This window comes from Pongo pygmaeus, chromosome 13 (genome assembly GCF_028885625.2).
Source record: "Pongo pygmaeus isolate AG05252 chromosome 13, NHGRI_mPonPyg2-v2.0_pri, whole genome shotgun sequence".
Classification (NCBI taxonomy): Eukaryota; Metazoa; Chordata; class Mammalia; order Primates; family Hominidae; genus Pongo; species Pongo pygmaeus.
Genome location: NC_072386.2, coordinates 64,611,100 through 64,634,969, shown reverse-complemented (window position 1 = coordinate 64,634,969; position 23,870 = coordinate 64,611,100). Strand labels below are relative to the sequence as shown.

Here is a 23,870-nt window from a genome sequence, read left to right as displayed (position 1 = left end):
TAAGGTGGCAGGTAGCTTTCAACATTTAGAATATATCACACCCAGTGGCCTCTAGCTTCTGTCTTTGCTGTTGAGAATTCAGCTTTTTAAAATGTTGCTCCTCTGAAGGTATTCTGTTTTTTTAAGATTTTTTACCTTGCAGTTTTTATCAGGTCTAATATTACATCTAGGTGTGGAGTTCTCTTTTTAATACTGTGCACAGTTTGTTAGGCTTCTTAAGTCTATGAATTGACCTTATCAGTTGTGAAAAATTCTCAGCTTTGCAGGGAGATCCCCTCTTATCAATCATAGGTTTAGCATTAAAATATGTAACAATAGCCATTATTTCTTCACATACTGCCTCTGCCTCATTCTTTTTCTCTGTTTCTTCTGGAAATGCAATCAAATATATTTTAGAACTTCTCATGGTAGCGTTCATATATCTCAACCACTTCTCTTGCTATCTTTCTCGCCATGCTGCACTCTGGATAGTTTCTTCTGACCGATAGTCTTTTATTTGAAAATACTGAGCATATTATTTCTGATAATTCTGACATCTCAAGTCTTTGCAGGTCATTTTCTGCTTTCTCTTGCTTTTCTTGGTTCTTGTTCATGATTCCTTGTTTCTCTGTGCTGTTGACTTTGAGTGTTTCTTGGGGATTGTTAATGAGAAATCGCACTTTGGATTTCTTAAGGCCTGGGTTGAAGTGTTTTGCCCCAAAGGAATTTGCATTTGCCACTTTTAAAGCATCAAATCTTTCGAGAACTCAGTATCCTGAGAACAGCATGGGGGTAACCGCCCCTATGATCCAGTCACCTCCCACCAGGTCCCTCCCTCCACGTGGGATTATAATTTGAGATGAGATTTGGGTGGAGGCACAAAGCCAAACCATATCAGCAGTAAACTATATTTTTAGATTAAAAAAATTCTTTAAAGGGGGAAAAAAGAGAAAACTACCCAGCAATGAAATAGGCTGTACAACATAAATATGCAAGTTATTTTAATAATAAAAAAACTGGATGACATAGCTCATGCCTGTAATCCTGACAACTGAGGTCAAGCCAGGCAGATCACTTGAGGCCAGGATTTCTAAACCAGCCTGGGCAACACAGCAAGACCCTTCATCTCTTAAAAAAAAAAAGTTTAAAAATTAGCCAGGTGTGGTGGCCTGTGCCTGTAGTGCCAGCTACTTGGGAGCTGAGGTGAGAGGATCACTGGAGCCCAGAAATTCAAGGCTGCAGTGAACTATGCTTATGCCATTGTACTTCAACCTGGGTGACAGAGCAAGACTCCAACACTCAGTAAAAAAATGAAAAAAAGAATAAATGTAAGCAACCTATATACAGAAAAAAATGTTCATTCTCACTGTTAATCAAGTAAATAAACATAAATGTGCTACCATTTTTCACCTATCATATTCACTAAGTTTTTTAATTTGCTTACTTAAAGCTTAGGTAAGTACAGTGAGATGGGATATGCTCTTCTGTTAGTGGGGATGTAAAATGATATGACTTTCTTCTAGAAAAACAGTAACATGTTATAAAATAATGTGTGGGAAAACCTTAAATATTCATACATTTAGTCAGGGGTTGGCAAACTACAGCCCATAGGCCAAATTTGGCCTGCAGCCTATTTTTGTATGGCCCTACCACTACAAGTATTTCTTACATTCTTAAAGGGTAATGGGGAAAAACACAAATAAGAATATATGCTAGACACTGTAAGTGGGACATAAAGCCTCAAATATTTGCCATCTGTCCTGTTACATAATTAATTTATTATTAGATTAATTATACTATATTTATTAGATTAATTATACTTCTAGAAGTCTGTCAGAGGAAAATAATCAGATATGGGCAGACTAAAGACTGATGAAATGGACAGACATACTCAGCAAGAACTTAGAGTGAACTTACATTTCTAACAGTAATGAAGTGGACAGTCATAAGACATTCATACAGTAAAACTATTTTCTAGAAATAATGAAATAGAGAAATGTTCCTAATGAAGTATAAGATGTAAAACTGTATATGGAATATACTGTACATCGAGGAAAGACTGCAAGGAGATAAATATTCAAGTGCTTACTCTGAATGTTAGACTTATAGGTGATTTTTTAATTTTTTGATGCTTTTTCATGTTATCTCAGCTTCCTAGTTTTCATCTTATAATCAAGGAAAAAAACATATCTTTGCTCCTTCTGTTATGGCCACTAAAAGAATATGAAGAAAGCTGCCTGTGGTGTTGCATGCCTGTAGTCCCAGCTGTTTGGGAGACTGAGGCAAGAGGATTGCTTGAGCCCAGGAATTCTAATCCAGCTTGGGTAATATAACGAGACACTGTCTCTAAAAAAAAATTAAATAATTAAAAATTAAAAAAGAAAAAAGAACGAAGAGACATGAGAGTTGAGAAAATAAAGAACCCTTTGAGGAATGTGTCTCTGTTATTCATCTTCATATATATCCAGTGCCAGACATTAGCTAGGTGCTTGGTAAACATTTGTTTAAAGAATGGGCAACTAGGTCGTAAATATGAAAAACTGCTCAGCCTCAAAGAGATGCAAATTCAAATTATATCTAATTTTCCCCATATCAAATTAGCAAATATTTTGTTTAATAAAAATTCTTGTGTTTTTTTTTTAAGTTGGATTTTTTGGAGGTATAATTGACATATAATAAAATTCACCCTTTTTACAAATGTACAGTTTGATGCATTTTGAAAACTGGATAATTATGCAACCATGGCCACTATCAAGACAGGGAATCTTCCCCTTTCCATCACCCCAAAATGTCCCCTTGTACTCCTTTCTCTCCTCTTATTCCTAATACCATGCCGTCACTACTTTGGATTCTATTACTGTAGTTTTCCCTTTTCTAGAATGTCATATAAATAGAATCATACAGTATGCTGCTTTTTGTCTCTGGCTTTCTTAGCATAACACTTTTGAGATTCATCATTTTGTTGCATGTACTATTGTGGTGGTCTTTTTTTATTGTTGAGTAGTTTTCCATTTGATATATTACATTTTGTTTATCCATTCACTGGTTGGTGGACGTTTGGGTTATTCCCAAATTATTATGATTAAGAATAAAGTTGCATTAAATATGAGTATAAATCTTTGTGTGGCTGCAAATTTCCATTTATTCTGCATAAATACGTACCTAACAGAATTGCTGGGTCACATATGGTGAGTGTATCTATAACTTAGAAACTGGCAAGGTGTTTTCCAAAGTGACTGTACTATTGCATTCCCACCACTTAATATAAGATGTTGAAATAAGTACTTATTGCAATTGTGAGTGAAAACTTACAACTCTTTGGGAAAGCATTTTTGGCAGTCTAAATCAGGTCAGTAAAAATGTTTATTCTCTGGCCTTCGAGAAACATCTTTGTAAGGGATAATCTAAAATATGCACAAGGATATTTGTCAAAGTACCATTGTATTAGAAGACTAAAAATATACACTCCAGCTGTTGTCTTTGGTAAAATTTATAAATTCAGCACTAAGCTAGGCATTGTGGTGGGTTCAAAAGCAACTTAAGATGTGTTCCTTGACTTACATAACTTGTAATCTAGTGAGAAAACTGTGCTAATTACCTGAAAAATTTTCACTGAGCAATGCAACACTGCATTAAATGAGTGTTAGAATATGCCACATTAAGAACAATGAGCAGTAGGGATGAAGACTAGGATGGATTTCAGCAAGGTTTTGAAGCATGGCTAAAGCTTGAGTTGGAGGGTTGGAGTTTTCTAGGTGGAACACACCATGACTAGAGGTAAAAATGGTCTAAGTATGTAAAAATCATTGGAATATATGTATGTATGTAGAGATAATAAAACTATGTTATTGGAGGCTCTTAAAATAATGGAACAGGAACAGCATAATCTTTAAAAGCTGGAAAGGCTCTGCTATGAGGCTCTGCATTCTTATAAAAGCTTTGGGTAGTCTAGGAAACAGCAGTGCTCAGGAAATGGTAGAAAACAATCATTTTTACTAGTATTAATATAACAAATTTCAGCTTATAAGAGTAGTTTAATAAGGAACCATTGTTATCTTTTGTAAGTAGCACTAACATATACATTATATTCATGGTCATTTTTTCTAGTCGTTTATGTAGGATACAGAAGGGAGAGAGAAAGAAAAACTTTTTTACCCTGTGATCCACAGAATGCTAAGCCTCTTGGTAGCAGAACCTTTGTCTTGTTATTAAATACTTTTATCTTCCATTATTAGCATATTGTATGGGGAGTAGGAGTAGAGAGCTGGTTGCAGGATTTATAATTAACCCAATGAAAGGTAAAGAGAAGATTGTCTAGATTAGCCTGAGGTATATATAACTGTGTTAAGTGATAATGGTTCCTGGATGAGGTTGATGGATTGGGCAAAATGATAGATTGAAAGATTTGAAAACCATGCTTTAAATCATATGTGCGTTTCTTGAATGTATAGAATGAGCAAATAGTAAAGGGAGGATGTCATAGAAACAGTGTAATACCTGTCATTTACTTAGTGCCTTGTTTATGACAGGTGTAATACATATTATCTCACATTAAAGTCATATTACAGGGCACTCATGGTGGCTCACGCCTGTAATCAAAACAGTTTGGGAGGCCAAAGCTGGTGGATCACTTGAGGTCAGGAGTTCAAGACCAGCCTGGCCAACATGGTGAAACCCTGTCTCTACTAAAAATATAAAAATTAGCCTGGTGTGGTGACAGGTTCCTGTAATCTCAGCTATTCAGGAGGCTGAGGCAGGAAAATCGCTTGAACCTGGGAGGTGGAGGTTGCAGTAAGCCCACTGCACCCCACCCATCCTGGGCAACAGAGTGAGATTCTGTCTCAAAAAAAAAAAAAAAAAAAAAAGTCATATTATAGATGAAGTGGAGTTAGTGAATTGCCCACAGACACACAATTATTAGATGTTAGAGCTGGGATATCAACAGTGCACTTAAAAAAAAAAAAAAGCCAGCTCTAATGTTACTTCTTCCTTTCCGGAAACCTTCCATATAACTTCTGTCCACCTTTTACTACCTAAGTTAACTTGAGGCTCCTTCTTTGTTTTCATATGATACACAGTTGGTAACTGCAGTTTTGCATTTGCTTATGGAATTATAATTGCAGAATACATTTGGAATTTGAGGACTTAGCATTCTCTGATTCATCTACTTCTTCAGTAACTTGCAAGTTAAAGGTGAAGGCCCATGGTGTGAATCACAGTGCAAGGCAGGTATGCCAGAGGGAATCACTCCTCATGAGTGTAGGCCCAACTCTTGAGGGTGTCAGATACTAGACCAAATTTTCAGAGGTCTGGGCATTTTCAGCAAATGCCCAGACTTTTTATGTTTGTCTCATCCAGTACCTAACTTACTCAACTTGGAATTCAGTGTAACACAGCTATGAGTGTATGTTTATATTCAAGTAATTCATAGTATCTTTAAACCATAGGTCCTCTGCTGTACCACTTTGAAAATCTGGCAAATGAACTTTCCATAGAATTGAGCTATGAGGATATAAAAAACGTTGTTCTGCAGTATGGATTCAAGGTAGAGGTAAGAATGGAATAAAATATTGCCAAAGTTTAACTCCCAAAGCACCTCAACAGAAGTGTTGATATCATGGCTGTTAGTGACTATTTGAATTCTCTGTTTTCTTATCTATAAAGGGAAGATAATACAGATTGAGTATCCCTTATTCAAAATGCTTGGGACCAGAAATGTTTTGGATTTTGGATTTTTTTCCAATTTTGCAATATATGCATGTACATGACATATCTTGGGAGGGGACTGAAGTCTAAATGTGAAATTCATTTATGTTTTATATATGCCTTATAAGCATAGCCCGAAGGTAATTTGATACAATATTTTAAAATTTTGACCACCTGCCACATGAAGTCAGATGTGGAATTTGTCACTTGTGGCATTATGTAGGCGCTCAAAACATTTTGGATTTTGGAGCGTTTCAGATTTTCAGATTAGGGATGCTTGACCTGTGTTACTTAGCTTTCAGAATTATAAGGATTTGGGATAATGTGTACATAAAGGGAAAACTATACTTTCTGGTGAAATAGCCTTTCAATAAATGGTAGCTGATCATTATAATACTGGTCTTACAGACTCTCACTGATAGAAAGTAGAGTAGGCTCTGGGGAAAACAAAAGGGGTGGGAGGGCAGGTATAAGAGGGATATCCACAATATGTCCTTGTGTACTGCTTCATCTTTTTTTAATTATGTGCATTACTATAAAGTTTTGTGATATTTTGGCTATTGTGTTTCAGTTCATTTATTTAGAAGCATTCCATTTTAGAAACAATAGGTTTGTTTTTAAGAATGACGAGAAGCAACATATTGTAGTAGTTCAGAGCTCAAGACTGCCTGAGTTTGAATCTCAGTTCCACTACTTATTAGTGTGACTGTTCTTTGTAAAGTGAGACTACTAATATTAATAGTACCTCTCTTATGGGGGTAGTTGTATGTAATAAATGAATATGCTTAAAATAGTGCCTGCCACTGATACATATGTGCTCAGAATTTGTTAGTGGTGTGGTCATCATGACTGTCATAGTCAGTATTATGATTATTGTTTGCATTGCAGGTGGAAAAAGAATCTGTATTGTCAACATATACTGTGAATGATCTCTCTATGATGAAATACTACTATGAATGTGTCTTGTTTGTGGTCCGTAAGCCACAATAATGGTCTCAAGTGATACCACCTGGAAAAAAGTTTAGTAAGAACAAATGCTGAAATCAACGACTCAAAATCAACTATCAGTGATGACAGGACACAACCTCAAATCAGTGGTGCCTTCTTATTCCTAACGAAATTTAGAAATAGTGTCTATTTTCTTAATATGTCTATTGCTTTTTCAGAAATATACTATGCCATGCAGATTTGTACTACACAAGTAAAAATGGAGGAAATGTCTTGAAGTATACTTTTTCCTTGAAGCCCAGAATTGTGTTTCCGTAGGAAAAAAAACCTAATCTCCAGTGTCTTCATGATGCTGTCCATTGCAAGTCTGCCGAATTAATGACTAATAGTATTGAAGTCCATAATAATCTTCCTTTTTTTGTTGTTTTGTATGCATTGCACATGTAACTTTTAGAAGAGTCTAAGGATCCTCAGTCATATTCAACATCTGGAGTTGGGACTTTGTTCACTTTCAATCTAAGAAAACTATGCGTAAAATGTGTCTTTTTTTTTTTTTTCTTCAGAGACAGGATCCCGCTCTGTCTCCCAGGCCGGAGTGCAGTGGCGCGATCATAGCTCACTGTAACCTCAAACTCCTGGACTCAAGCGATCTTCCTGCCTTAGCCTCCTGAGTAGCTAGGACTATAGGCATGTACCACCGCGCCTGGCCTGTGTCTATTCTTTTATCATTCAGATTAATTTAATTTTGTATTTTCTAGCTCAGATGAACTTAAAGAAGCATCAAACATTTCTTTTTTATGAAATGTTAAATTTAATAGCATCACAGGCCGGTAAAATATATTCAAGTAACTGAGAAATTATCAGTCTTTTGGCCACAATAAACTGAACACTTTATGAAAGCATACTCATCATGGATCACTTTGAAATATACGAGATCTCAACATTCAAAGTGAGAATAAAAAGCCTTTATTAAAAGTAGTGCTAGGAAACAGAAAAAAAGAATAAAATTTACCCATTTGAAATATATGATTTTCAGACTCTAAATGAATACAGAGTTTGACAGTGTGATGTTTACAATAATGTCTTTTCTTTAGATTATCTGGATTATGAAAGCAAGCACTTTTTTCATTAAAACAATTATATACTAGGAAAAACTGTCATAATAGTATTAATGTGGGGAATTTTGATTATGAAATTCAGGGATAAATTACTGCCCATGGTCTGTGTCTTCAATATTGTAAGCAGCAGCCATCATGTAATTTCAGATTAATACCAATTTTGTTCCCTGATAGATGGAGCTTAAATAGTATATGCTGCTTTAAATTTCTACCTCTAGCAGATCTTTATTGGAGGGAGTTTTCCTTTATATTTTTTAATGTATGATATTCTGTTTCCAGTAGCTTGGAAAGTAGAGATGACTAATGTTTTAGCCTTTTCTTGGAGAAAAGGAAGAACTCTTCTTGAATATTTTCACAGATGATTGTGATTGCTTTAAATGACCTCTGTGGCAATTTAAATTAGATGGATTTAATCTCAGTAATGTGCTGGTCGCATAAATGTCATGTTTTAATAGGAAAAGTTACTTGTAAATCTTTAGACCTTTGTTGTCACTTAGGCTGGGGAGTCACTACCCTATTTGGCATCTTACTAGTTGGGGGGACCTTTTCCATGTACAGTGATGGGACTTTTGTGACCTTTACTCTCACTATGCAATAGAGGGTTTCATGCAGTTAATTTGACATGTCAAAACTGGGAAGACTGTAACCTTTTTTTTTTTAAAGATTTCTCTTTTTTGTGTCCCTCAATACTTAGCAGATGTTCATTTGGTGGAAATTCTTATTACTTACATGAATGAGTTTGAATTTAGTGGCAAGGAAGAAAAAAAAACTCCAATTATTGTTTTAAAAGAAGAAAACTTGCAAAGTACATAAGTATTTTTAAAAAATCAATTGAACAGAAAGGAATGCATGCTGTTTTTGAATGGCTTAGACATGCTTTTTATTCACTGACTAGTATTCACTTTTTTACAACTTGTATTAAAACAAATGATCTTTGTTTTTGTCACAGGCAAAAACAGGTTGACACTGGTGGGTTGGCTTTATTAATTAATTTTTTTCTATTAGGTTTTCTTTAATAATGTTAAATTTCTAAATTATAGCATATGTTTTAGTTAATTCTGAAATCAGTTACTTCATTTGTTAATTTATCCCTCATATCATGAATATTGTTTTATAAATGTTCTATACAAATTTGCATCACTTTTTTTCTTACAGCTTTTGCAGTTAATATATTCTAAACTTGAAAATGTGGTATCAATCAATAATAGAAGTATCACTGGAGGATTTATTTAACTTTGTATTTCTTAATTTTAGTCCTAGCTACTAAAGTATGTAAGCCTTAAAGTTTAAATGTTTTTCTTAAATTAGCTGTATACACAAACATTTTCATTCACTTTATGAAATGGGAGGAGATAGTCCATTGTGCTTATGTTTTTTTCTTTAATTTCCATATTCTGAAGCAGTGCAGATATAGGGTATGCTAATCAAGTGAGCAAGGTGGAATATGTACAATATAAGGAGAAGCTGTAAAAATCACAGTATAAAATTATGAAGTTTGGTAACTGTAAAATGTACTGTATTTATATGTAACTCTCATTCTAAAAGTTGCCACAAAAGCTGAATTGGAAGCTTCATGTCTGCATGAAATTTCCTATATTTTTAATGTGTATGATGAAATTAATTTTTCTTGAATATTAAAGTCTGCCAATTGCTACGAAACGATAGTTGCTTGGTTTTCATCTAAGTTAATATAACTATAGATGTGAGGATTTTAATGAGTTGAGCATATATACTTTTGAACTCTTGGATTAGCCTATTTTTATATGCTTCTAAGAAGTCAGTAACATGAATACTTCGCCTTATAATATGCCAGGCCTTACACTAATTATTTTCACTTTGTTTCATTCAAGTTCACTGTAATAAAGTTAGAATCCATTGAGGAAAACGAATAATCTCGATTTTCAGTTTTGTTAAATAATAGAAAAAGAACTATAAAAGGAACTAGTAGAAGACAGTTCTAGGACCAGCCATCAGTGGGATGAGAACTTAGATCTTCTGGGTTCATTTTCCTGAATGATTGTGATCTCAGGCAAGCCACTCTTGGCTTGTTTCCTCATCTGTAAGAGAGGATTAATACCATCTATTTCAGATGGTTTATTAGGTCATATGAGCTTTTATATATATTTTTGTGTGTATGAAAGCACATGATAGACAATTACCATAAATGTAATTTCAGTCTGTGTTGACTGCTATATAGTGATGGAAAAAATGAGGATTGTTAACAGGACATTAGTTTTAATTATCTTACAGTGACCCCTTGAAAAAGGTTTCCATGGAATCCTGGGGAAAACAGTAAAAAAATGGTAGGTACAGATACAGATTCCAAAAGTTTGTTGGGAATTATAATGAAGTATAATAGTAGGTAATGGGTGAGGGCATAAGTAAAATTCAGTGGCATGTTACTCCCACTTTTATTAACCTGCTAGCACATCCCTCTTATATATGTTTGATTCTTTCTCTTTGATACCTGTTTAGATGTGGGATCTTTCAGTCAGTGTGTATGTGCATTTTCAGTTAAAAGTTGCCTTTCAGAAGGACTGCACCAATTTGCATGCCAGGAACAGTGTTTAAAAGTAACTTATATCCATTCTCTGGCCAGTACTGGATATTGCTGAGCTTTTCATTTTTGTCAGTACAAACATACCTCATTTTATTCTACTTTGCTTTATTGCACCTTGCAGATACTGTTTTTTTTTTTTTTTTTTTTTACAAATTGAAGGTTTTTGGCAACCCTGCATCGAACAAGTCTATATTGGTGTCATTTTCCAACAGCATGTGCTCATGTCGTGTCTCTGTGTCAGCATTTTTTTGCAATCACGTATTTTTAAATTAAGTATGTGGCCGGGCGCGGTGGCTCACGCCTGTAATCCCAGCACTTTGGGAGGCCGAGGCGGGCAGATCACGAGGTCGGGAGATCGAGATCATCCTGGCTAACATGGTGAAACCCCGTCTCTACTAAAAGTACAAAAAATTAGCCAGGCGCAGTGGCGGGCGCATGTAGTCCCAGCTACTGGGGAGGCTGAGGCAGGAGAATGGCGTGAACCCGGGAGGCGGAGCTTGCAGTGAGCCGAGATTGCGCCACTGCACTCCCGCCTGGGCGACAGAGTGAGACTCCAACTCAAAAAAAAAAAAAATTAAGTATGTACATTGTTCTTTTAGACAAAATGCTATTGCACATTTAATACGCTACAGTATAGTATAAACATACTTTTATATGCACTGGGAAACCTCAAAATGTGTGTGACTCACATTATCATGATGGTCTGGAACTGAGTCTGCAGTATCTCCAAGGTATGCCTATATAAGAAGTATCTAATTTGAATATTCATTTACTTAATTATTGGGAAAGTTAAGCAATTTCTCTGAGTTTAATGGCCAAAAGGAAGTGTTTTTAATCTGCCAGTCTATATGATTTCATGTGGCAGACCTGATAGGCCATTGGCAACAGCTCCAAACCTAATTAAAACATAGTGAGGTTCATCAGGGAGAGTATTGGCCAGAGCCATGAGGACTGCCTTGAGTTCTAGTAATTGAGAGGAGCAACCACATCTGCTTTTGGTTTTACATAGCTGGCACTGAAGCTGAACAGCAGCAGCAGCTCATTGGACTCCATTATGTTTCATTGTAGCCAAACAATTCTTGAAGTAGGCCCAGAAACTTAGGGGAAACTAAGTCAAGGGCCCCATTGGACCAATGGGATTGCTTTATGCAGTGGAGTTGGCCGTACAGTTTACCTCCAAAAGGATAGCTGCCATTTTTTCATGTAGGACCAAAAAGCTGCTTAGGGCCAGGCCAGCTATGCTATTTCTCTTTGACTAGCGAGGCTTGTTAGATTCTTTTCACCTTGTTAGTCATCAAGTCCAAGTTGACCCATCCCAAAATGGGGCTGTCAAGCCAAAGAGTCAGAAGATCTGCGTTAAGTCACATTAAGTTTCAACAAAAGCTTAGCCGATTAATAGCTGCCTTCTTTTGTTAATATATAAAGATGTACGTGGTGGCTGGGTCAGGCAGCTGTCGCAATTGTTAGTATTGAGCTGTTGCCTCTCTGAGTACTCAGGCAGCCATTAAGTCTTTGAAACTTCTCCTCTTGGAGGCCTACATTACTTATACTGGACCACCCGGGGAGGGAGGTCAGTCTGTGCAGTATTACTTGAGAGTGAGATGGAATAAGATATAGACCAAGAAGTGCAGGCATAAAATCCATGAATTCTATTATACATATATTGAATATGTCCAAAGAGCCCTGGTGACATTATTTTTGAGGGGTCCAGCTCCTCATCAAAAACTTGGGGGCTGGGATAGGACAGAAGAGAGTTGGCGCTTTCTCTACTTTAACCTCTTGCTATTTCAGTAAGTGATTAAAGCTTTGACTGTTCAACCTGCCTGCTCAGCTCTCCCTGGCCCCTAACAATTTCAGTTTTCCTTCCCCACTCCAAGCCCTGTCCAAACCCTGTCAGTTGAATTAAAGTGCCTTTTTTCCTGTAGGAACACAGACCAAGAAGTTTAACATGTGCATCAGGTGCTACAGCACAGATCCCAAAAGATCAGGTTATCCCCAAGTTGGGAGTTCCAGGTGGCAGAGGAAGCTAGTCTACAGTGACAGTAGGAGCAATGGTGGTGGGGAATACAGTTCATCTGCTCATAATTGTTACATCCACGCAATTGTCATTAGTATGCCTGAGTGTTTATGCTTGCAAAAAAATGTTATTGCCTATTTCATTGTGTGAAGTGGCCTGCAAAGTGTTCTCTTGTGTTTTTATGTTTCTCAGTGGTGGTGGGAAAGAAATTTGATTCTCAGCATTTTTTTCCATTGACCACTGTCTCCAGGTTCAGTACCTGAGCACTGCTGCTGCTTCTTCCTCCATCTATCTCCAGCACCCAATGAGTGTCCAGCTTCCAAGACCCCTTACTTTGGTGCTGATCATAATCTCAAAATACATAATCCCGAATGTTGAAGTCCTGAAATATCAAAATCCTTAAGGTCTAAAGTCCCTAACATCTAAAATTTCAATGGATTAAAATCTTTGAAATCCCGTGAGACAAATTCTGGGGAAGGGATTAATGTGTTTTCGGTTGTATGCAGTGTACTTGCATCACGACAGGCAGAACTATTACCTTGTTATTGTCTTTACTAGGAAATTACAGTTTAAGGAGATTCATATGGGTGCCAAATTAACAAGAAGTGGACTTATGGACATAGTTTTAGGTGTCACCTTGTCTGGATTAAGGAATACCTAGAAACCTAGTAAGGCATTATTTTCAGTGTATCTGTGAGAGTCTTTCTAGGGAAGACGTGTATGTGAGTCTCAGTGGACTAAGTGGGAAAGATCTGTCCTCAGTGTTGGCAGGAGCCATCCAATCAGCCAGGGGCCTATAGAGAACAGAGAAGGCAAATTAGTCCCTCTCGGAGCTGGGACAAATTTTCTGCTGCTGCCTCGGACATCAGAAATTTGACACCACAAACTACGTTATCACAGCATTAACCATGTGTAAGCATTATGCATGTATGTAAAAATGTAGAAACTTCCTCAGTAAAGGAAGAGATGTCCTCTTTGTACGTCTGCATTTGTCAAAGATAAAATTTCTGAAAATCTTGGCTCTTTGGGCTAATGTGTATGTGGTGGTGACCCACTGAAGGTTTTTGTTTTGTTTTTGTTTTTTTCAAGACAGAGTCTTGCTCTGTCACCCAGGCTGGAGTGCAGTGGCACCATCTCAGCTCACTGCAACCTCCGCCTCCTGGGTTCAAGCAATTCTCCTGCCTCAGCCTCTGAAGTAGCTGGGACTACAGGTACCCACCACCGCGCCTGGCTAATTTTTGTATTTTTGTAGAGACAGGGTTTCACCATATTGGCCAGGCCGGTCTTGAACTTCTGACCTCAGGTGATCTGCCCATGTTGGCCTCCCAAAGTGCTGGAATTGCAGACGTGAGCCACCATGCCCAGCAAAGTTTTGTTTTTTGTTTTTTTGTTGTTGTTTCCTTTTGAGATGGAGTCTTGCTCTGTTGCCCCAGCTTGAGTACAGTGGTGTGATCTCGGCTCACTGTAATCACCTACTGGATTCAAGCAATTCTCCTGCCTCAGCCTCCTGAGTAGCTGGGATCATAGGTGCCTACCATCACACCCGACTAATTTTTGTATTTTTGGTAGAGACAGGGTTTCACTATGTTGGTCAGGCTGGTCTCGAACTCCTGACCTGAAGTGATCTGCCCGCCTCGGCCTCCCAAAGTGCTGGGATTACAGGCATGAGCCACCATGCCCGGCCCCCCATTGAAGTTTTTGATTGATCTCGTCGGAAGACTTATGTTGTCTATCACTGTATTTCAGATGACTGCAGTTATAAAGCTAGGTATATGCTTTTATATATTTAGCTTTTTCACCCATTTGTTTATGAATACAGTTTATCTGCTCATAATTGTTACATCCACGCAATTGTCATTAGTATGCCTGAGTGTTTATGCTTGCAAAAAATATGTTATTGCCTATTTCATTGTGTGAAGTGGTCTACACAGTGTTCTCTAGTGTTTTTATGTTTCTCAAATCCCCTTTTTAAAATATAAATAAATGCTTTTTAAATAATTTTTAAGATTTTTTTCCCTACATTATATTTTCAAGATTTTGAAATTTTGGGATTGCAATTTTCTGGATGTTTAGACTTCAGGGATTTTGATCTTTCAGTATTTCAATATTTGAGATTATGGCATTCAGAATTGTTTTTCAGGATTATGATCCAAACTTCCTTTCTGTTCATGCTCACGCCACTGTGTTCTGCCCTGCAGTCTTCCAGCCTTGGCCGCCCTGGCATCCAGAGCCCTGTCCTCATTATAAGCCAGGTTGGACTGTTGACAGGAACCAGGTGTTTTGGCTTTATACTATTAGGCAAGGCGTTTCCTTCACTCACTTTTAAGTGGCCACCCATGCTCAATTCAACCAAATTAACTTCTGTCTTCAGGTCACTCAAAGCTCTATATTAAATAGTGAAGCCTTCATTGCTGACACATTAATTTACCTTTGAGGACTCTCCACCTCAGCAGTCACAGCCGTACCGCCTTTTAGCTAGGACCATGGGACTTGCTGCTCTGTTGTCATTTCTTCTTCTTTCTGCCTGGAAGACAGTGAGCAACAATGAAGTTATTATTTGGGTGACTTATTTCAGTCCTGCTTCTAGCAGCTCAGCATATAAATAGGAAGAAGTAGGGTCTCCTGCCAATTGGGCAATAGCATTCATTACTGGATCTTGGGAGTCTTATTTTCTTGAACTGGCCTGCAGAGCCTTGTCCTTCCTAATCCAGAAATCCATGTCTAACAGCATCCTTCCTTTCTCAACAAAAGTGCTAAGTCTGCTATTTGAGTTTACCCTATTTACAATCTAATAAGTTAGTCTGTTACAGTTTCCTAGATGCTGGTAAAGACATGAGAAATTACACAAATAATACAGAGAGTTCTGTGTACTCTCACCCAGCTTCCCCCAAAGATAGCATTTTAAGTAACCATATTATTAAAACCTTGAAGTTGACATTGGTACAATACTATTACTAAACTACTGATAGACCTTGTTTGGAGTTTGCCAGTATTTGCATGCACTGTTGTTTTTTTCCCTTATGTTTTCACTTTTAACCTACCTTAGTATTTAAAATGGGTTTCTCATTAACAGCACATACCTTGGTCTTGCTTTTTAAATTTTAATTAATGCATAGTATTTGTACATATTTATATAGGGCACATGTGATATTGTTACATGCGTAGAATGTGTGATAATCAATTTAGGGTATTTGGGGTATCCATCACCTTGAATATTTATTTCTATATATTAGGAACATTCCAAGTACTCTTTTCTAGTTATTTTGAAATATACGTTGTTGTTAACTATTAACTATAGTCACCCAACTTTGTATCAAACATTAGAACTTACTCTATCTAACTGTATGTTTGTACCCATTAACCAACCTCTCTTCATAGCCACTCCCACCCATATGCCCTTCCCATCCTCTGATAGCTGTCATTCTACTCACTACCTCCATGAGATCAACTTTCTTAGCTCCCACATATGAGTGAGAACATGCAGTATTTGTCTTTCTCTGCCTGGCTTATTTAACTTAATGTCCTCCAGATCCATCCATGTTGCCATAAATGACATGATTTCACCCTCTTTTATGACTGAATAGTACTCCATTGTGTATGTAGACCACATTTCCTTTGTCTGTTCATCTGTTGATGGACACTTAGGTTGATTCCATATCTTTGCTGTCAGTAGAGCTGTCAGAAACATGGGAGTGCATGTATCCTTCTGGTATACTGATTTCCTTTGGATAAATGCCCAGTAGAAGAATTGCTAGGTGGTATGGTAGTTCTATTTTTAGTTTTTTTCTCTATTGTTTTCCATAGTGACTGAACTAATTTACATTTCCACCAACAGTTTGAGTTCCGTTTTCTGTACCTCGTCACCAGCATCTGTAATTTTTTTTTGCTTTTTAATAATACTTATTCTAATGTAAAGTGAGACCTCATTATGATTTATTATTATTGCATCAGTCAACCTTTAATGTCCAAAGGAGGCATGGATGCAGAGCATAGGAGATGTGGCAGGGTCTCAGGCCTTGCTCCGGAAATGAGGGAGAGACGAACACAAACCAGACACTTTCAACTGGCCACACAGTCTGGGAGTGCAGGGAGAAACACAGATTTGGACGTTCATAAAAACAATAAAACCTGAAATCAAGCACTCCCATTTTGTGCCCATTGAAGGGTTTGATATAGGAAACTCAGTCACCACCCTGGAGACTGGAGGGGAGGTTCCCCCTCCCCTGCCAACATCAAAAAGCAAGCTTGGCACACACTAAGGGCTTAGGGAGGGGCATTCTGCCTCCCCACCAGCCCCAAGAATGGACTTGAAAATAAAAGAATAAGCTGGATCCCCTACCCCCAGCATTGTCAGCCCTACACATGAGAGTTTTGAAGACCAGCCAGCTAACAACAGGGGCTGCTCTAAGAGAACTCCAGAGGAATGAGAAAACAGGGCAAAGCAGGGAGCAGACAGGAGAAGAGTGTAATGAAAAAAAAAAATTGAAGCTAATCCTACCCCCAGCATCCTCCTAGCATGATCTCTGGCAGGAAGAACAAAAGAAGGTAATCCACAAAGACACAGCCCTTACTTAGAATTTCTGACAGACAGCAAGACAAGCCTGCTCCCCACTCCCACACACCACACACACTCTCTCTATATATTATATATAGTATATTATATAATCTATATTATAAATAATGTAATCTAGATAGTACATTATATATTATAATATATAATCTAGATTATTCATAATCTGGATAACTATTATAGATTATATAATAGATTATAATTATAGATTATAACGTATATAATATAGATTATAACTATTACAGATTATATATAATATAGATTGTATTACATAGCTTATATAAAATATATTGCATATTATATTAAAAATATATATTTTTTGAGACAGAGTCTCACTCTGTTGCCCAGGCTGGAGTGCAGTGGTGTGACCTCAGCCCACTGCAACCTCCACCTCCCGGGGTTCAAGCGATTCTCCTGCCTCAGCCTCCTGAGTAGCTGGGATTACAGGCACCACGCCACCACGCCCAGCTAATTATTTGTGTAATTTTAGTAGAGATGGGGGTTCACCGTGTTGGTCAGGCTGGTCTCAAACTCCTGACCTGGTGATCCGCCTGCCTTGGCCTCCCAAAGTGCTGGGATTACAGGCGTGAGCCACCGTGCCCAGCCCCTCATTATGATTTTGATTTTTCTCTGATTAGTGATGTTGAACATTTCCTGTTGATTGTTTGTCTTCTTTTAAGAAATGTCTATTCATAGACATCTACAGAACTCTCCACCCCAAATGAACAGAATATACATTCTTCTCAGCACCTCATTGCACTTATTCTAAAATTGACCACATAATTGGAAGTAAAGCACTGCTCAGCAAATGTAAAAGAACAGAAATCACAACAAACTGTCTCTCAGACCACAGTGCAATCAAATTAGAACTCAGGATTAAGAAACTCACTCAAAACTGCACAACTACATGGAAACTGAACAACTTGCTCCTGAATGAGTACTGGGTAAATAACAAAATGAAGGCAGAAATAAAGATGTTCTTTGAAACCAATGAGAACAAAGACGCAACGTACCAAATCTCTGGGACACATTTAAAGCAGTGTGTAGAAGGAAATTTATAGCACTAAATGCCCACAAGAGAAAGCAGGAAAGATCTAAAATTGACACCCTAACATCACAATTAAAAGAACTAGAGAAGCAAGAGCAAACACAATCAAAAGCTAGCAGAAGGCAAGAAATAACTAAGAGCAGAACTGAAAGAGACACAAAAAACCCTACAAAAAAATCAATGAATCTCGGAGCTGGTTTTTTGAAAAGATCAACAAAATTGATAGACCGCTAGCAAGACTAATAAAGATGAGAAGAATCAAATAGATGCAATAAAAAATGATAAACGGGATATCACCACCAATCCCACAGAAATACAAACTACCATCAGAGAATACTATAAACACTTCTATGCAAATAAACTAGAAAATCTAGAAGAAATGGATAAATTCCTGGACACATACACCCTCCCAAGACTAAACCAGGAAGAAGTTGAATCTCTGAATAGAACAATAACAGGCTCTGAAATTCAGGCAATAATTAATAGCCTACCAACCAAGAAAAGTCCAGGAACAGACGGATTCACAGCCGAATTCTACCAGTGGCACAAAGAGGAGCTGGTACCATTCCTTCTGAAACTATTCCAATCAATAGAAAAAGAGGGAATCCTCTGTAACTCATTTTATGAGGCAAACTTCATCCTGATACCAAGGCCTGGCAGAGACACAACAAAAAAGTGGAATTTTAGATCAATATCCCTGATGAACATCCATGCAAAAATCCTCAATAAAATACTGGCAAACTGAATCCAGCAGCACATCAAAAAGCTTATCCACCACGATCAAGTCGGCTTCATCCCTGGGATGCAAGCCTTGTTCAACATACACAAATCAATAAACGTAATCCATCACATAACAGAACCAATGACAAAAACCACATGATTATCTCAATAGATGCAGAAAAGGCCTTTGGCAAAATTCAGCCCTTCATGCTAAAAACTCTCGAAAGGTATTGATGGAACATATCTCAACATAATAAGGGCTATTTATGACAAACCCACAGCCAATATCATACTGAATGGGCAAAAACTGGAAGCATTCCCTTTGAAAATTGGCACAAGACAAGGATGCCCTCTGTCACTACTGCTTTTCAACATAGTGTTGGAAGTACTGGCCAGGGCAGTCAGGCAAGAGAAAGAAATAAAGGGTATTTAATTAGGAAATGAGGAATTCAAATTGTCCCTGTTTGCAGATGACTGTATATTTAGAAAACCCCATTGTCTCAGCCCAAAATCTCCTTAAGCTGATAAGCAACTTCAGCAATGTCTCAGGATACAAAATCAATGTGCAAAAATCACAAGCATTCCTATACACCATTAACAGCCAAATCATGAGTGAACTCCTATTCACAATTGCTACAAAGAGAATAAAATACCTAGGAATCCAACTTAAAGGGACATGAGGGACCTCTTCAAGGAGAACTACAGACCACTGCTCAACGAAATAAAAGACACAAACAAATGGAAGAATATTCTATGCTCATGGATAGGAAGAATCAATATCATGAAAATGGCCACACTGCCCAAGATAATTTGCAGATTCAATTCCATCCCCATCAAGCTACCAATGACTTTCTTCACAGAATTGGAAAAAACTAAAGTTCACATGGAACCAAAAAAAAGCCTGCATTGCCAAGACAATCCTAAGCAAAAAGAACAAAGCTGGAGGCATCACACTACCTGACTTCAAACTATACTACAAGCCTACAGTAACCAAAACAGCATGGTACTGGTACCAAAACAGATATATAGACAATGGAAAAGAACAGAGGCCTCAGAAATAATGCCACAAATCTACAACCATCTGATCTTTGATAAACCTGAACAAGAAATGGGGGAAGGATTCCCTATTTAATAAATGGTGCTGGGAAAACTGGCTAGCCATATGTAGAAACCTGAAACTGGATCCCTTCCTTACACCTTATACAAAAATTAATTCAAGATGGATTAAAGATTTAAATGTTAGACCTAAAACCATAAAAACCCTAGAAGAAAACCTAGGCAATACCATTCAGGACACAGGCATGGGCAAGGACTTCATGACTAAAACACCAAAAGCAATAGCAACAAAAGCCAAAATAGACAAATGGGATCTAATTAAACTAAAGAGCTTCTGCACAGCAAAAGAAACTACCATCAGAGTGAACAGGCAACCTACAGAATGGGAGAAAATTTTTGCAATCTACCCATCTGACAAAGGGCTAATATCCAGAATCTACAATGAACTCAAACAAATCTACAAGAAAAAAACAAACAGCCCCATCAAAAAGTGGGCAAAGGATATGAACAGACACTTCTCAAAATAAGACATCTATGCAGCCAACAGGCACATGAAAAAATGCTCATCATCACTGGTCATCAGAGAAATGCAAATCAAAACCACAATGAGATGCCATCTCACACCAGTTAGAATGGCAATCATTAAAAAGTCAGGAAATGATAGATGCTGGAGAGGATGTGGAGAAATAGGAAAGCTTTTACACTGTTGGTGGGAGTGTAAATTAGTTCAACCATTGTGGAAGACAGTGTGGCAATTCCCTAAGGATCTAGAACTAGAATTACCATTTGACCCAGCAATCCCATTACTGGGTATATACCCAAAGGATTATAAATCATACTACTATAAAGGCACATGCACATGTATGTTTATTGTAGCACTATTCCCAATAGCAAAGACTTGGAACCAACCCAAATGTCCATCAATGATAGACTGGATTAAGAAAATGTGGCACATATACACCATGGAATACTATGCAGCCATAAAAAAGGATGAGTTCATGTCCTTTGCAGGGACATGGATGAAGCTGGAAACCATCATTCTCAGCAAACTATCACAAGGACAGAAAACCAAACACCACATGTTCTCACTCATAGGTGGGAATTGAACAATGAGATCACTTGGACACAGGGTGGGGAACATCACACACCAGGTCCTATCGGGGGTTGGGGGGCTGGGAGAGGCATAGCATTAGGAGAAATACCTGATGTAAATGATGAGTTGATCGGTGCAGCAAACCAACATGGCACATGTATACCTACATATCAAACCTGCATGTTGTGCACATTTACCCTAGAACTTAAAGTACAATAATAATAATAATTTAAAAATTTACATACATATGAAGACACAGAAAAAGGAAAGGGGGTCACATAGAAAATAAAGAGGCCAGTAACTGCACACACTTTCTTCCCAACTCAGTGCCTTGGCTATATTAATTTACCTTCTATGTTATTAAACAATTATCATTATGTAGTATGTGTCCTATCTACTATGTTTGTATTTTAAATAAAATCAGAAACAAAAAAAAAGAAATGTCTATTCATGTTCTTTGCCCACTTTTTAATGAGATTATTTGTTGTTGTTTTACTGTTCTTGGACTTCCTGTATATTCTGGTTATTAGTCCCTTATCAGAGAAATAGTTTGCAGATATTTTCTCCCATTCAACAGGCTATCTCTTCAGTCTGTTTATTGTTTCCTTTGCTGTGCAGAAGCTTTTTAATTTAGTATGGTCCCACTCATCTAATTTTATTTTTGTTGCCTGTGCTTTTGAGGTCCTAGCCATATCTTTGCCTAGATCAATGTCCTGGTGTTTCTCATATGTTTTCTTCTAGTAGTTCTATAGTTTCAGGACTTATGTTAAGTATTTACTCCATCTTGAACTGGTTTTTGGTTGTGGTGAGAGGTAGGGGGTCTTCTTTCTTTCTTCTGCATATGTATATCCAGTTTCCCTAGCACAATTTATTGAAGAGGGTGTTCTTTACCCAATGTATGTTCTTCACACCTTTGTCGAAAATCAGTCAGCTGTAAATACATGGATTTCTTTCTGTGTTTTTTGTTTCGCTCCACTGGTCTGTGTTTCTGTTTTTAAACTAATACCATGCTGTCTTGGTTACCATAGGCTTGTAATATATTCTGAAGTCAAGTAGTATGATGCCTCAAGCTCTTTTCTTTTTGTTCTGGATTCCTTTGGCTATTTGGGTTCTTTTTGGTTCCATACGAACTTTAGGATTGTTTTTTCCTATTTATGTGAAAAATTGCATTGGTATTTTGATACAAATTGTATTCAGTCTGTGGAATGCTTTGGGCAGTGTGGTCATTTTAATAATATTAATTCTTCTGCTCCACATGCTTGGGATGTCTTTCCATTTGTTTGTGTCCTTTTCAGTCTCTTTTATCAATGTTTGGCAGTTTTCCTTGTAGAGGTCTTTCACTTCCTTAGTTAAATTTATTCCTAGGTATTTAAATTTTTTGGTAACTATTTTAAGTGGGATTGCCTTCTTGATTTCTTTCTCAGCTAGTTTATTATTGGTGTGTAGAAACACTACTGATTTTTGAGGCTGGGCACTGTGGCTCATGCCTGTAATCCCAGCACTTTGGGAGGCCAAGATGGGGGGATCACTTGAGCCCAGAAGTCCAAGACCAGCCTAGGCAACATAGCGAGACCCTATCTCTAGTTTAAAAAACCAAAACACTACTGATTTTTGTATGCTGATTTTGTATCTTACAACTTTACCAAATTTATTCATCGGATCTAATCATTTTTTTGGTGGAGTCTTTAGGTTGTTCTTCTAGATACAAGATTATGTCATCTGCAAAGAGGTACAATTTGACCTCCCCTTTTTCAATGTGGATTGCTTTTATTTATTTATTTAAAGTTTTTAAAAAGTTTAATGGAGCCAGTAAGGCATATAAATTGCCAATAAGGCTGGATGCGTTTTATTTCTTTCATTTGCCTGATTGCTGTGGCTGGGATTTCCAGTACTGTGTTGACTAGGAGTGCTGAAGTAGTCATCCCTGTCTTGTTCCAATTCTTAGTGGAAAAGCGTTCAGCTGTTCCTCATTCTGTATGATGTTAACTGTGTGTCATATATGACCTTTACTATGTTGACACACATTTCTTCTATGTCTAGTTTGTTGAGAATTTTTATCATGAAGGGATGTTGAATTTTATTAAATCCTTTTTCTGCATCTATTGAGATGGTCCTTCTCAATGGACAGTATTTGTCCTTCATTCTGTTGATGTGATGTAGCACATTTATTGATTTGCATATGTTGAATCATCCTTGAATCCCTGGGATAAATCTTAGTTGATCATGGTGTATTATCTTCTTGATATGCTGTTGGATTGGGTTTCCTAGTATTTGTTGAGGAGGTTTTTTTTTTTTTTTTTTTTTTTTGAGATGGAGTCTCTCTCTTTCACCCAGGATGGAGTGCAGTGGTGCAATCTTGGCTCACTGCAACCTCCACCTCCCGGCTTCAAGTGATTCTCCTGCCTCAGCCTCCTGAGTAGCTGGGACTACAGGTGCTAATTTTTGTATTTTTAGTAGAGACATGGTTTCATCATATTGGCCAAGATGGTCTTGATCTCCTGACTTCATGATCCACTCGCCTCGGCCTCCCAAAGTGCTGGGATTACAGGTGTGAGCCACCCTCCCAGCCTTATTGAGGAGTTTTGTGTGCATGTTCTTCAGGGATGTTGGCCTGTACTTTTTTGTTGAGTCTCTGTCTGGTTTTAGTATCAGGGTAATGCTGGCCTTATAAAATGAGTTATGGAGAATTCCCTCTTTAATTTTTTGGAATAGTTTGAGGAGAATTGGTGTTAGTTCTTAGAAAGTTTGGTAGAATTTGGCAATTAAGCCATCCAGTCTTGCACATTTCTTTGTTGGAAAATTTTTAAAATTACTGTTTCAGCTTCATTACTTGTTACTGGTCTGTTCAGGTTTTCTATGTCTTTTTTATTCAATCTTGGTAGGTTGTATATGTTCGGGAATTTATTCATTTCCACTAGGTTTTTCAGTTTATTAGTGTTTACTTGTTAATAATATCTGATAATCTTTTATATTTCTGTGGTATCAGTTGTAATGTCTCCTTTTTCATTTCTTATTCTATTTGGGTTGTCTCTTTTTTTCTTGGTTAGTCTACCTA

The 23,870-nt window shown here is 37.4% G+C and overlaps 1 protein-coding gene across 1 annotated transcript in view; it reads left to right on the top strand.

Moving 5' to 3' along the window:
- Positions 1 to 9,410, top strand: part of CARNMT1 (carnosine N-methyltransferase 1) — a 47,407-nt gene extending 37,997 nt beyond the window's left edge. Inside the window, exons 7-8 of the mRNA XM_054500101.2 lie at positions 5,427 to 5,530; positions 6,574 to 9,410. Of these exons, the coding sequence (XP_054356076.1) occupies positions 5,427 to 5,530; positions 6,574 to 6,675 (206 nt within the window). The 3' untranslated portion in view covers positions 6,676 to 9,410. The remainder of the gene's footprint in view (positions 1 to 5,426; positions 5,531 to 6,573) is intronic.
- The last annotated feature ends 14,460 nt before the right edge of the window (positions 9,411 to 23,870 follow it).